This window comes from Pristiophorus japonicus, unplaced genomic scaffold (assembly GCF_044704955.1).
Source record: "Pristiophorus japonicus isolate sPriJap1 unplaced genomic scaffold, sPriJap1.hap1 HAP1_SCAFFOLD_627, whole genome shotgun sequence".
Lineage (NCBI taxonomy): Eukaryota > Metazoa > Chordata > Chondrichthyes > Pristiophoridae > Pristiophorus > Pristiophorus japonicus.
This window is the reverse complement of record NW_027254539.1, coordinates 162,398-176,269: the sequence shown is the minus strand read 5'-3', so window position 1 is coordinate 176,269 and position 13,872 is coordinate 162,398. Positions and strand designations below refer to the sequence as shown.

Sequence of the window (13,872 nt, the reverse complement as noted above, 5' to 3'; positions counted from 1 at the left end):
ATTGGGGTGGTGGGGGGGAAAGGAGATTGGGGGGGAAGGAGATTGGGGTGGTGCGGGGGAAGGAGATTGGGGGGAGTGGGAGGGAAAGGTCATTGGGGTGGTGGGGGGGAAGGAGATTGGGGTGGTGGGGGGGGAAGGAGATTGGGGTGGTGGGGGGGGGGGAAGGAGATTGGGGTGGTGGGGGGGGAAGGAGATTGGGGGGGGAAGGAGATTGGGGGGGTGGGGGGGAAGGAGATTGGGGGAGGTGGGGGGGGAGAAAGGAGATTGGGGGGGGGGTGGGGGAGAAGGAGATTGAGGGGGGTGGAGGGGAAGGGGATTGAGGGGGGTGGGGGGGGGGGAAGGGGATTGGGGGGGGGGGGGGGGGGGAGGCTGAACGGGCCGGGCCCGAGACTTCGGGCAGGGCCCGTCCCCAGCACCAGATTTGCAGGTAGGTGGCGTTGGGTCGGGTCGGGGGGGTGGTGGGAGGGAGGGAGGGAGGGAGGTTCGGGTCGGGGGGGAGGGAGGGAGGGAGAGAGAGGGAGGTCAGGTCGGGAGGAGGGAGGTCAGGTCGGATCCAGTCCAGGGGCGGGGAGGAGAGCGGGTGTCGGGTCCGGTCCGGAGGCGGGCGGGGGGGGGGGGGGAGGGGGAGAGCGGGTGTCGGGTCCGGTCCGGAGGGGGGCGGGGGGGGGGGGAGAGCGGGTGTCGGGTCCGGTCCGGAGGCGGGCGGGGGGGGGCGGAGAGCAGCGGGTGTCGGGTCCGGTCCGGGGAGGGGGGGGGGGGAAAGAGCGCGGGTGTCGGGTCCGGTCTGGAGGCGGGAAGCGGGAGTCGAGTCGGGTCAGGAGGAAGCAGGAGCTGGCCGTGGGAGGAGCCTTATTCACGCAGCCCCAGTGAGGCCATTCGGCCAGGGCTAGGGGTTGCGTGCTTCGGGTCGCTCCCACACAGTTTCCGGCGCCTGGAGCTACTGTACTTGCGCGTATGTGCAGAGGTCCCAGCACTGTTTTCGGCGCAGGGACCTGGCTCCGTCCTCCACAGCTCCTGCTGCGCTGCGCAGAGGGCCAGAGGACCTGCAGGGAGGTGGAGAACCTGGAGGGTTTTTTTAGGCGCACTTTGTGGCGCGAAAAACGGGTGTCCAGGTCGGGACTGCGCCGTTCTAGGCGCGGCTCGAAACTTGGGCCCAATGTTTCTACAAATTCACAGGTTAATTCATTAACTGTTTGAACAAATGTTTGAACATGGCCATGAAAGTCAGGAACATGTACTCACACCCGTTTCGTTTAACTCAATTTGGCCACATTGGCGGTAGCTAGAAGAGAGTATAGGAATGTGAAGAAGGCTCATTTGAAGCATCTGTAGAAGTGATCAGCAATACATAACGGGCAATGATTCTGGGTTTCTGAGTACTTCCAAAATTATGGTCAGTGCTGAACAATTACAACTTTACTCATAATTCCCTACTTTGCGACTAACCAACTTTTGATCAGAAATCAAATTCAAACGTGAAATATTTGAAGTGCCAAACTTACATTCTGTTGCGATAAACGAACAATATTCAGCAACCATTCAGTTACTAACACCACAGTTCATTATAACTATAGATTATAATTCAGGTCATTTAGAAAATAATGGATACAACCTTGCAGATACAATATCTTTTAATTTCCAGTATAATTTTCTTCTAAATCAATCCCTGCTGTTTATGACAATTTACCTCCAACAAATGAGCAAAATACAGTTGTAGCATATTAAAATTTAATTTAATGAGTACTTACAACTTGAGGAATCTTTGCCATTTCTTGTCTGCAGTTTGCTTTAGTCAGGTCCTGAGTGAAGCAAAATAGTTTTACTCGCTCAAAAAAATAGTAAATCATTTGTGCCCACTGGCTGAAGCTTTGTAACAATCAGTAAAACATAAAACTTCTACTCAAAATAAATAAATACATATTCTAAAATTTAAGAGATCACCTTTAGATTAATTCCCTAATTGAGCATTCGTGGCAAGGAGGGGTACTCATCGGGAGTGTTGATCGGAAAATCCTAAGGCCGTGATTGTCCATCCTATTAAATCCCTAGAAGTGCCTCTCCTCACTACAAATCCAGAAATTAGCTCTAATCTTTAGAGGAGATTCAATTGCCAGCCTTTCAGTGAGACACAAGCTGTGGTCTTATTTTGGGTGCATGCTGAATCTTTCTAGCACTATTGCGAAAAATTTCTGAAAAAAATATGGAAACTATGAAAAAGCTCACTAATGCATTTGCAATACAGACCATATTTAGACATTTACACACAATTTTTGCTTTTACATTAAGATTTTAATTAAAACTTTCACAGTAAATACACCATGGCCTGGAAACGCATCCACGTATAAAGAGTTGGGAGGATATCAGAGCAGATTCCAGCTGAATAGTCCTCATATTTTGGCACAGTCAGATCATGGAAGTATCGCAGAGCAGGAGCGGTACATAATTCCATTGTTATCATTCTTTGGGAGGTGGGTATAACGCTCAGTAAAAACATTTGGTATGACTTGCATCTATCTACCTGATCTCCCCCATGGTTATGCTTTTGTTACACCCAATACCAACAATGTCTTCACAGCCAATATAGAGTAAATTCTGAGCAGACCCTCCCCTCCATTAAATTATCACACTACCACAACTCTCTCCCCATTTAACTATATTTTTCCAAATTGCACAGTGTCTAAGACATTTCATTATGCATTTCTAACTATTTCTTGACCTGCCTCAGTAGTCAATTCTCGAACCAGCTGGGCTGACTTTCTCAAAAGTCTATGGGGGTTAAATTGGATGGGCCTGAAAACAGGCGTGGGGATCGCGATGTGCAATTAACCTATGTCCGTTGATTGCAATGCAGGCAGCACGCCAACTTCGATATAAGAAATAGGAGCAAGAGTAGGCCATACGACACCTCGAGCTTGCTCCACCATTCAATAAGATCTTGACTGCTCCTCGACCTCAACTGTACTTTCCTGCCTGATCCCCATATCGCTTGAAAAAGACAAAAAATGCTGGAATTCACAGCGGGTCAGGCAGCATCTGTGAAGAGAAAAACAGAGTTAACGTTTCAAGTCGATGACCCTTCGTCAGAACTGGCAATAGTTTAACATGTAACAGATTCTTAAGGAAGTGCTGGGGCCTGAAAGGGGGATGGGGGGTGGGGGGGGCAGGGGGAGGGGGGGGGGGGCAAGGGTGGTGTAAAGAACAAACGGGAAGATCTGTGATAGGGTGGAATTCAGAAGAGATTTGAGAGACAAAAGGGATGATGAGCCGAATTGAGATGGTAATAGCACAAGTTAGGAAACAAAAGATAGGGTCTGAATGGCAGAATAATTACCAGCTGCCATGGGAAAGAACAAAAGGGAAGGTCTGTAAAGTGCCTAAACAAAAGATGAGGTGTTCCCGAGGACGGAGCGTTCCACTCCCACTCTGACCTCTCCGTCGGCCTCCTACACTGTTCCAATGAAGCTCAACACAAGTTCAAGGAGCAACATCTCATGTTTTGTTTAGGTACTTTACAGCCTTCTGAGGTCAACGTTTTCAACAATTTCAGACCATAATCTCTGCCCGCATTTTATTCCCTTTCCTCCCATTTTTTTTTACAAAAACTCCCACTTTTTTATTTTTATTTTATTTCTCTCTACTTCCCATGGCAGCTGGTAATTATTCCGCCATTCACACCCTATCTTCTGTTTCGTAACGTGCTATTACCATCTCAATTCGGCCCATCATCCCTTAAATCTCTTCTGCCTTCCACCCTATCACAAGCCTTCCTTTTTGTTCTTTCCACGCCCCTCCCCTTTCATTGAATATATTTAAGGTGGAGATGGACAGATTTTTGAGCGATAAGGGTGTGAAGGATTATGGGGAGTGGGCAGGGAATTAGATCTGAGCCCAATATCATATCAGCCATGATCTTATTAAATGGCGGAGCAGGCTCAAGGACCAAATGGCCTACTCCTATTTCTTATGTTCTTATGTTCAAGGTCCCAGCACTTCCTTAAGAATCTGTTACATTTTGAACTACTGCCAGTTCTGATGAAGGATCTTCGACCTGAAACATTAACTGTTTCTCTCTCCACAGGTGCTGCCTGACCCGCTGAGATTTGCATCAGTTTCAGGTTTTTTTCAGATTCCAGCATTCTGCATTTGTCCCCATATCTCTTGATTCCCTTAGAGTCTAAAAATGTATCAACCTCCACAATGAATATACTCAACAACTGAGCATCCGCAGCCGTCTGTGGTAGAGAATTCCAAAGATTCACAAAGCCTCTGAGTGAAGAAATTTCTCCTCATCTCAAACCTAAATGGTCAACCATTATCCTGAGACAATGTCCCCTAGTCCTAGACTCTCCAGCCAGGGGAAACAGCCTCGCAGCATGCACCCTATCAAGCCCTCTCAGAATCATATGGCCTAGAAATTGGATAGGGCCCAAAACCGGGCGCAGGGAGCATGAAGTGCAATGTGTCCACATCCGTTCAAAGTGGTGCAGGCGTCACACAAAACCCCTGCCGCCTGCTGATTATAATGTTTGCAGCACTGATCTCAGCACTAAACATGCTGCTGACTGACTCAGCACTGAAAAAGGGGGGTCAATATCAGGTGCAGTCTACTGGCCAATAATGTTTGGCCGAAGCTCCCTGCACTACATAAAGGGAAGGTGTTTTGCTGCAGAAGCACCTCATTGTCATTGTGAAGAAAGCCATGGCCCAAGAAAGAGGGCAAAGTGATTTTGCAATGCGGCACTGGAGGCCTTGGTCCTGGGAGTTCAAAGATGCCGTCAGTTCCTCTGTCTGCAGGGGGGCAGGAGGCTTTCCAGGCAGAACAGCAGAACGCTGCAGGAGGAGATAATTGAAGCCTTCAGTGAGACGAGTGTTATCCCCAGGACCAGGATCAGGTGCCGCAAGAAGTTTAATTACCTCACATGAGTGGTCAAGGTGAGTGACCATGGTTTCATGGACCATAATGGAGGTTGATGGCATAGCAAGAGATCCAGCAGTTTTAAGAATTTATCTGCAGACATCGGGAAACATCAAACGTAACAGCACGGTGACGATTTTTAAAATTTTGCCCTTCAAAGGCTCGGAATTAACATTGACAAGATCTCTCAGTCCAACAATATTGCTCTTTGAAATTAAAAATAAATGGACTCAGGCACAATATATTGGGTTCTTTTAGAACAATAAGAGGCCCAAGTTCAGTTAAATAAAATTGAACAAACAAAATATGTTTAAACTTGGACCAAGTGGGAAGAATTGAACTATGTTTTGAAGATATTATGGGGGAAAATTGAGTACCAGCATTTGGGGGTGGTAAGTCACGAAGCTCGAGACTTTGCGCCAGGCGCAGAAATCTCACCTCTTGCGAGAAATTGGGGTTAAATAACGCGCTCCACTTCGTTTCTGCAAACTCTGCAGGAACAGAAGTAGGCCATACGGCCCTCGAGACTGCTCCGCCATTCAATAAGATCATGGCCGATCTGATCATGGACTCAGCTCCACTTCCCCGCCCACTCCCCATAATCCCTTATCTCTTTATTGTTTGAGAAACTATCTATTTCTGTCTTAAATTTATTCAATGTTTCAGCTTCCACAGCTCTCTGAGGCAGCAAATTCCACAGATTTATAACCCTCTGAGAGAAGAAATTTCTCCTCATCTCTGTTTTTATTGGGCGGCACCTTATTCTAAGATCATGCCCTCTAGTTCTAGTCTCCCCCATCAGTGGAAACATCCTCTCTGCATTCACCTTGTCAAGCCTCCTCATAATCTTACACGTTTGAATAAGATCACCTCTCATTCTTCTGAATTCCAATGAGTAAAGGTCCAACCTACTCAACCTTTCCTCATAAGTCAACCCCCTCATTCCCGGAATCAACCGAGTGAACCTTCTCTGAACTGCCTCCAGCAAGTATATCCTTTCATAAATATGGAAACCAAAACTGCACGCAGTATTCCAATACCTTATATAGCTGGAGCATGACTTCCCTGCTTTTATACTCCATCCCCTTTGTAATAAAGGCCAAGACACCATTGGCCTTCCTGATCACTTGCTGCACCTGCACACCAATCTGTTGCGTTTCATGCACAAGTACCCCCAGGTCCCGCTGTACTGCGGCACTTTGCAATCTTTCTCCATTTAAATAATAACTTGCTCTTTGATTTTTTTTTCTGCCAAAGTGCATGACCTCACACTTTCCAACATTATACTCCATCTGCCAAATTCTTGCCCACTCACTTAGCCTGTCTATGTTCTTTTGCAGATTTTTTGTGTCCCACCTCACACATTTCTTTTCCTCCGATCTTTGTATCGTCAGCAAACTTGGCTACATTACACTCAGTCCCTTCTTCCAAGTCGTTAATATAGATTGTAAATAGTTGGGGTCCCAGCACTGATCCCTGCGTGACCCCACTAGTTATTGGTTGCCAACCAGAGAATGAACCATTTATCCCGACTCTCTGTTCTCTGTTAGTTAGCCAATCCTCTATCCATGCTAATATATTACCCCCAACCCAATGAACTTTTATCTTGTGCAGTAACGTTTTATGTGGCGCCTTGTCAAATGCCTTCTGGAAGTCCAAATACACATCCACTGGTTCCCCTTTATCCACCCTGTTCGTTACATTCTCAAAGAATTCCAGCACATTTGTCAAACATGACTTCCCCTTCATAATTCCATGCTGACTCTGCCTGACCGAATTTTGCTTTTCCAAATGTCCTGCTACTGCTTCTTTAATAATGGACTCCAACATTTTCCCAACCACAGCTGTTAGGCTAACTGGTCTATCGTTTCCTGCTTTTTGTCTGTCTCCTTTTTTAAATAGGGGCATTACATTTGCAGTTTTCCAATCTGCTGGGACCTCCCCAGAATCCAGGGAATTTTGGTAAATTACAACCAATGCATCCACAATCCCTGCCGCAACTTTTCTTAAGTCATTAAGTCCAGGGGATTTATCTGCCTGTTGTGTAAGGAAGTCAATAAGGGACATTGAAAATATAAGGAAAGGTAAGGCGAGAGCAAGGGCACTAAGAGGAATCCAGGATTATTAATGACAAAGGAGGATATAAAACATTTTGCTAAGAGTTAAGGTATTCCATGAAAAATAAAGTAGGACATGTTGGCATATGGAAATTGGTTAATTCAGCTTCCGAAATGTGTTCATAGAAACATAGAAACATAGAAACATAGAAAATAGGTGCAGGAGTAGGCCATTTGGCCCTTCGAGCGTGCAACACCATTCAATATGATCATGGCTGATCATGCAACTTCAGTACCCCATTTCTGCTTTCTCTCCATACCCCTTGATCCCTTTAGCCGCAAGGGCCACATCTAACTCCCTTTTCAATATATACAATGAACTGGCCTCAACAACTTTATGTGGCAGAGAATTTCACAGGTTCACAATTCTCTGAGTGAAGAAGTTTCTCCTCATCTCAGTCCTAAATGGCTTTCCCCTTATTCTTACATTGTGACCCCTGGTTCTGGACTTCCTCAACATCAGGAACATTCTTCCTGCATCTAACCTGTCCAGTCCCGTCAGAATGTTATGTGTTTCTGTGGGATCCCCTCTCATTCTTCTAAATTCAAGTGAACATAAGCCTAGTCGATCCAGTCTTTCTTCATATGTCAGGCCTGCCATCCCGGGAATCAGTCTGGTGAACCTTCGCTGCACTCCCTCAATAGCAAGAATATCCTTCCTCAGATTAGAACACCAACACTGTACACAATATTCAAGGTGTGACCTCATCAAGACCCTGTGCAACTGCAGTAGAACCTCCCTGCTCCTATACTCAAATCCTCTCGCTATGAAGGCCAACATGCCATTGGCCTTCTTCACCACCTGTACCTGCATGCCAACTTTCAATGACTGACATAGCATGACACCCAGGTCTCGTTGCACCTCCCCTTTACCTAATCTGTCACCATTCCGATAATATTCTGCCTTCTTGCTTTTGCCACCAAAGTGGATAACCTCACATTTATCTACATTATACTGCATCTGCCATGCATTTGCCCACTCATCTAACCTGTCCAAGTCACCCTGCAGCCTTTTAGCATCCTCCTCACAGCTCACACTGCCACCCAGCTTAGTGTCATCTGCAAACTTGGAGATATTACATTCAATTCCTTCGTCTAAATCATTAATGTATATTGTAAATAGCCGGGGTCCCAGCACTGAACTTTACAGTACCCCACTAGTCACTGCCTGCCATTCAGAAAAGGAGCCGTTCATTCCGACTCTTTGCCAACCAGTTTTCTATCCACATCAACACATTATCCCCAATACCATGTGCTTTAATTTTGCACATTAATCTCTTGTGTGGGACCATGTCAAAAGCCTTTTGAAAGTCCAAATACACCACATTCACTGGTTCTCCCTTGTCCACTCTATTAGTTACATCCTCAAAAAATTCTAGAAGATTTGTCAAGCATGATTTCCCTTTCATAAATCCATGCTGACTTGGACTGATCCGGTCAATGCTTTCCAAATGCACTGCTATTACATCTTTATTAATTGATTCCAACATTTTCCCCACTACCGATGTCAGGCTAACGGTCTATTATTCCCTGTTTTCTTTCTTCCCTCCTTTTTTAAAAAGTGGGGTTACATTAGCTACCCTCCAATCCATAGGAACTGATCTAGAGTCTATAGAATGTTGGAAAATGACCACCAATACATCCACTATTTCTAGGGCCACTTCCTTAAGTACTCTGGGATGCAGACTATCAGGCCCTGGGGATTTATCGGCCTTCAATCCCATCAATTTCCCTAACACAATTTCCTGACTAATAAGGATTTCCTTCAGTTCCTCCTTCTCGCTAGACCCTCGGTCCCCTAGTATTTCCGGAAGGTTATTTGTGTCTTCCTTAGTGAAGACAGAATCAAAGTGTTTGTTCAACTGGTCTGCCATTTCTTTATTCCCCATTATAAATTCACCTGATTCTGACTGCAAGGGATCTAGAAACATAGAAACTAGATGCAGGAGTAGGCCATTCGGCCCTTCGAGCCTGCTCCGCCATTCAATAAGATCATGGCTGATCATTCCTTCAGTACCCCTTTCCTGCTTTCTCTCCATACCCCTTGATTCCCTTAACTGTAAGAGCCATATCTAACTCCCTCTTAAATATATCCAATGAACTGGCATCAACAACTCACTGTGGCAGGGAATTCCAAAGGCTAACAACTCTCTGAGTGAAGAAGTTTCTCCTCATCTCATTCCTAAATGGCCTATCCCTTATCCTAAGACTATGTCCCCTGGTTCTGGACTTCCCCAACATCGGGAACATTCTTCCCGCATTTGGTGGCCATTAAAGAAACGTGGTTGCAGGGTGGCCAAGACTGGGAATTAAACATATAGGGGTATCCGACGATTCGGAAAGATAGACAAGAAGGGAAAGGAGGTGGGGTAGCTCTGTTAATAAAGGGTGATATCAGGGCAGTTGTGAGAGATGATATTGGCTCTAATGAACAAAATGTTGAATCATTGTGGGTGGAGATTAGAGATAGTAAGGGGAAAAAGTCACTGGTGGGCGTAGTTTATAGGCCCCTAAATAATAACTTCACGCTGGGGCGGACAATAATCAAGGGAATAATGGAGGCATGTGAAAAAGGAATGGCAGTAGTCATGGGGGATTTTAATCGAAATATCGATTGGTCAACTCAAATCGCACGGGGTAGCCTGGAGGAGGAATTCATAGAATGCATACGGGATTGTTCCTTAGAATAGTATGCAACAGAACCTACAAGGGAGCAAGCTATCTTAGATCTGGTCCTGTGTAATGAGACAGGAATAATAAACGATCTCCTAGTAAAAGATCCTCTCGGAAGGAGTGATCACAGTATGGTTGAATTTGTAATACAGGTTGAGGGTGAGGAAGTAGTGTCTCAAACGAGCATACTATGCTTAAACAAAGGGGACTACAGTGGGATGAGGGCAGAGTTGGCTAAAGTAGACTGGAAACACAGACTAAATGGTGGCACAATTGAGGAACAGTGGAGGACTTTTAAGGAGCTCTTTCATAGTGCTCAACAAAAATATATTCCAGTGAAAAAGAAGGGCGGTAAGAGAAGGGATAACCAGCTGTGGATAACCAAGGAAATTAAGGAGAGTATCAAATTAAAAACCAATGCGTATAAGGTGGCCAAGGTTAGTGGGAAAATAGAAGATTGGGAAAATTTTAAATGACAGCAAAGAATGACTAAAAAAGCAATAAAGAAAGGAAAGATAGATTACGAAGGTAAACTTGCGCAAAACATAAAAACGGATAGTAAAAGCTTTTACAGATATATAAAACGGAAAAGAGTGACTAAAGTAAATGTTGGTCCCTTAGAAGATGAGAAGGGGGATTTAATAATGGGAAATGTGGAAATGGCCGAGACCTTAAACAATTATTTTGCTTCGGTCTTCACAGTGGAAGACATAGAAACCATGCCAAAAATTGCTGGTCACAGGAATGTGGGAAGGGAGGACCTGGAGACAATCACTATTAGTAGGGGGGGTAGTGCTGGACAGGCTAATGGGACTCAAGGTAGACAAGTCCACTGGTCCTGATGAAATGCATCCCAGGGTATTAAAAGAGATGGCGGAAGTTATAGCAGATGCATTCGTTAGAATCTACCAAAATTCTCTGGACTCTGGGGAGGTGCCAGCGGATTGGAAAGCAGCTAATGTAACGCCTCTGTTTAAGAAAGGGGGCAGACAAAGGCAGGTAACTATAGACCGGTTAGTTTAACATCTGTAGTGGGGAAAATGCTTGAAACTATCATTAAGGAAGAAATAGCGGGACATCTAGATAGGAATAGTGCAATCAAGCAGACGCAGCATAGATTCAAGAAGGGGAAATCATGTTTCACTAATTTACTGGAATTCTTTGAGGATATAACGAGCATGTCGGATAGAGGTGTACCGATGGATGTGGTGTATTTAGATTTCCAAAAGGCATTCAATAAGGTGCCACACAAAAGGTTACTGCAGAAGATAAAGGTACGCGGGGTCAGTGGAAATGTATTAGCATGGATAGAGAATTGGCTGGCTAACAGAAAGCAGAGAGTCAGGATAAATGGGTCCTTTTCGGGTTGGAAATCGGTGGTTAGTGGTGTGCCACAGGGATCGGTGCTGGGACCACAACTGTTTACAATATACGTAGATGACCTGGAAGAGGGGACAAAGTGTAGTGTAACAAAATTTGCAGAAGACACAAAGATTAGTGGGAAAGCGGGTTGTGTAGAGGACACAGAGAGGCTGCAAAGAGATTCAGATAGGTTAAGCGAATGGGCTAAGGTTTGGCAGATGGAATACAATGTCGGAAAGTGTGAGGTCATCCACCTTGGGAAAAAAACAAAAAAAGGGAATACAATTTGAATGGGGAGAAATTACAACATGCTGAGGTCCAGAGGGACCTGGGGGTCCTTGTGCATGAATCCCAAAAAGTTAATTTGCAGGTGCAGCAGGTAATCAGGAAGGCGAATGGAATGTTGGCCTTCATTGCGAGAGGGATGGAGTACAAAAGCAGGGAGGTCCTTCTGCAACTGTATAGGGTATTGGTGAGGCCGCACCTGGAGTACTGCGTGCAGTTTTGATCACCTTACTTAAGGAAGGATATACTGGCTTTGGAGGAGGTACAGAGACGATTCACTCGGTTGATTCCGGAGATGAGGGGGTTACCTTATGAGGATAGATTGAGTAGACTGGGTCTTTACTCGTTGGAGTTCAGAAGAATGAGGGGTGATCTTATAGAAACATTTAAAATAATGAAAGGGATAGACAAGATAGAGGCAGAGAGGTTGTTTCCACTGGTCGGGGAGACTAGAACTAGGGGGCACAGCCTCAAAATATGGGGGAGCCAATTTAAAACCGAGTTGAGAAGGAATTTCTTCTCCCAGAGGGTTGTGAATCTGTGGAATGCTCTGCCCAAGGAAGCAGCTGAGGCTAGCTCATTGAATGTATTCAAGTCACAGATAGGTAGATTTTTAACCAATAAGGGAATTAAGGGTTACGGGGAGCGGGCGGGTAAGTGGAGCTGAGTCCACGGTCAGATCAGCCATGATCTTGTTGAATGGCGGAGCAGGCCCGAGGGTCTAGATGGCCTACTCCTGTTCCTAATTCTTATGTTCTTATGTTCTTATAAGGGAATAAGGGGTTATGGGGAGCGGGCAGGGAAATGAACCTGTGTCCATGACCGGATCAACCAAGATCGTATTAAATGGCGGAGCAGGCTCGAGGGGCCGTATAGCCTGCTCCTAGTCCTCTTTCTTATCTTCTTATGTTGATAGTATTGCCATACTGTAAACTTCCCATCACATACCATTGCAATTTTTGCAGGAGGATGTTGAATTACAAGCCGGTTGAAGGACGGTACATTGAACGTCAACCACCGAATGTTGATGTGTGAGAAATGTAGGGGCCGTAATTGGTGGAGGTTGTGCCCGCAGCTGCCAAGGTTGCGCCGGAAATGTAGTTTTTTGGGGTGATTCCTCCGGAACCGCCCATCTGCCGTTCATATTCCACCCGGCAGGAGATTGGTCGTGCCGCCTGCCCATGCTGGATGTTGCAAATCGCTCATTTTGGTGAGGGATGCTGGCCTCAGATCGACCTGCCGCCCCCCAGAAGGACCACTGGCAAAAAGCAGGTCTGAGCTGGCAGTGAGTCGGTTGGCAGGGAGAAGGGCTCCGAGTGCTGCACATCGCGGGTATGGTGCAGATTCTGCAGCATTATGAGTGGGACTGCTGGAAAAAAGTTTGCTGGATGTTGCTTTAGTTTATTGTTCGTGCTCATGTTTAATTGGTATGTGATAAAAGTGACTAAAATGTGTCTAAGTTGATGGAAACTTTTTTTTTTTACCTTGCTGGCACACCTTCATTTAGAACCACAATGACCAAGACCAAATCATTATCAATAACTCAAAAGTATGCAGCATGTCACATTTTGTACAGCCAAGTCATGTGGATGGGAAGATATTTGTGGTAAAACAGATGACCTGAGGGACAGATGTGTGTTTCTCACATGGCACCACACATGACGTTAAAATGAGACACTGACCAAGAGGGTCAACAATGCAAGTGTATTTACAAGTGCACAATAACAAAGGTTATATAACATTATTACATTTAGGAACATTTCCACTACCAACACCCACCCTCTATCTGGCACCACCACCTCTCTTCCCCCCCTTGCAGCGATGCCCAAGCTCCTCTTCTTTGCCCCTCCTACACCGTGGCATCCCGCTCCCCTGCCCCTCATTGCCTCTGGTTGACAAGGTTGTGCAGGAGGGCAGCGGGATCTCTGCAGACATGTGCATGTTGGTGAAAAGGCAGGGGAGGTGACCGAAGGCGCCGGGATTTGCTACTCCTCCGGACCTGTCTGCCTTGAGGGTGTGAGGTCGGGGGCTTGCACTACATGGCCAGAAGCCATCTCGTCACATCGCCTCAACTGTCTCGGTTGTGCGCTCCAACACAGTAATGAGCCGGTCCATCCTGGCATCATGTTGCTGAGTGAACGTGGCGATGCTGCCAGCTATCCCAGCCATTGTCTGGAGCATATCACGACTTATCTGCACGCTCGTCCGTGATAGCTGGATCATCTCCTGAATTGCAGAGAGCGGTGCTGCATCCTCAGCTGGTTGCTCGCTGCTGGTGGGTTCAGGCGCCTTGCTTGCCTTTGCGCCACAGCCTCTATGCTTGGTCGAGCTTGCCAGTATGGACTCCGTTCCAAACCCCACGTTGCGGCCTTTAGCCCCTTTGCTAATACCCCTCACACACACTCCCACACACACACACACACACACACACACATCTGGTGCACAACCTTTTTGCACAGGAGGGGGGCAATACATTTTTACTCACTCTGACTGCCGCCACCAAATCGTTCCAACGTTTTT

General features: G+C 46.1%; 1 protein-coding gene across 1 annotated transcript in view; it reads right to left on the bottom strand.

Annotated features, from left to right (window-relative positions):
• LOC139255775 (uncharacterized) overlaps positions 1-13,872 on the bottom strand; it is a gene marked incomplete at its 3' end in the record, with an annotated part of 142,043 nt that overhangs the window by 107,710 nt on the left and 20,461 nt on the right. The window contains exon 5 of the mRNA XM_070873987.1: positions 1,749-1,799. Coding sequence (XP_070730088.1) covers positions 1,749-1,799 — 51 coding nt within the window. The remainder of the gene's footprint in view (positions 1-1,748; positions 1,800-13,872) is intronic.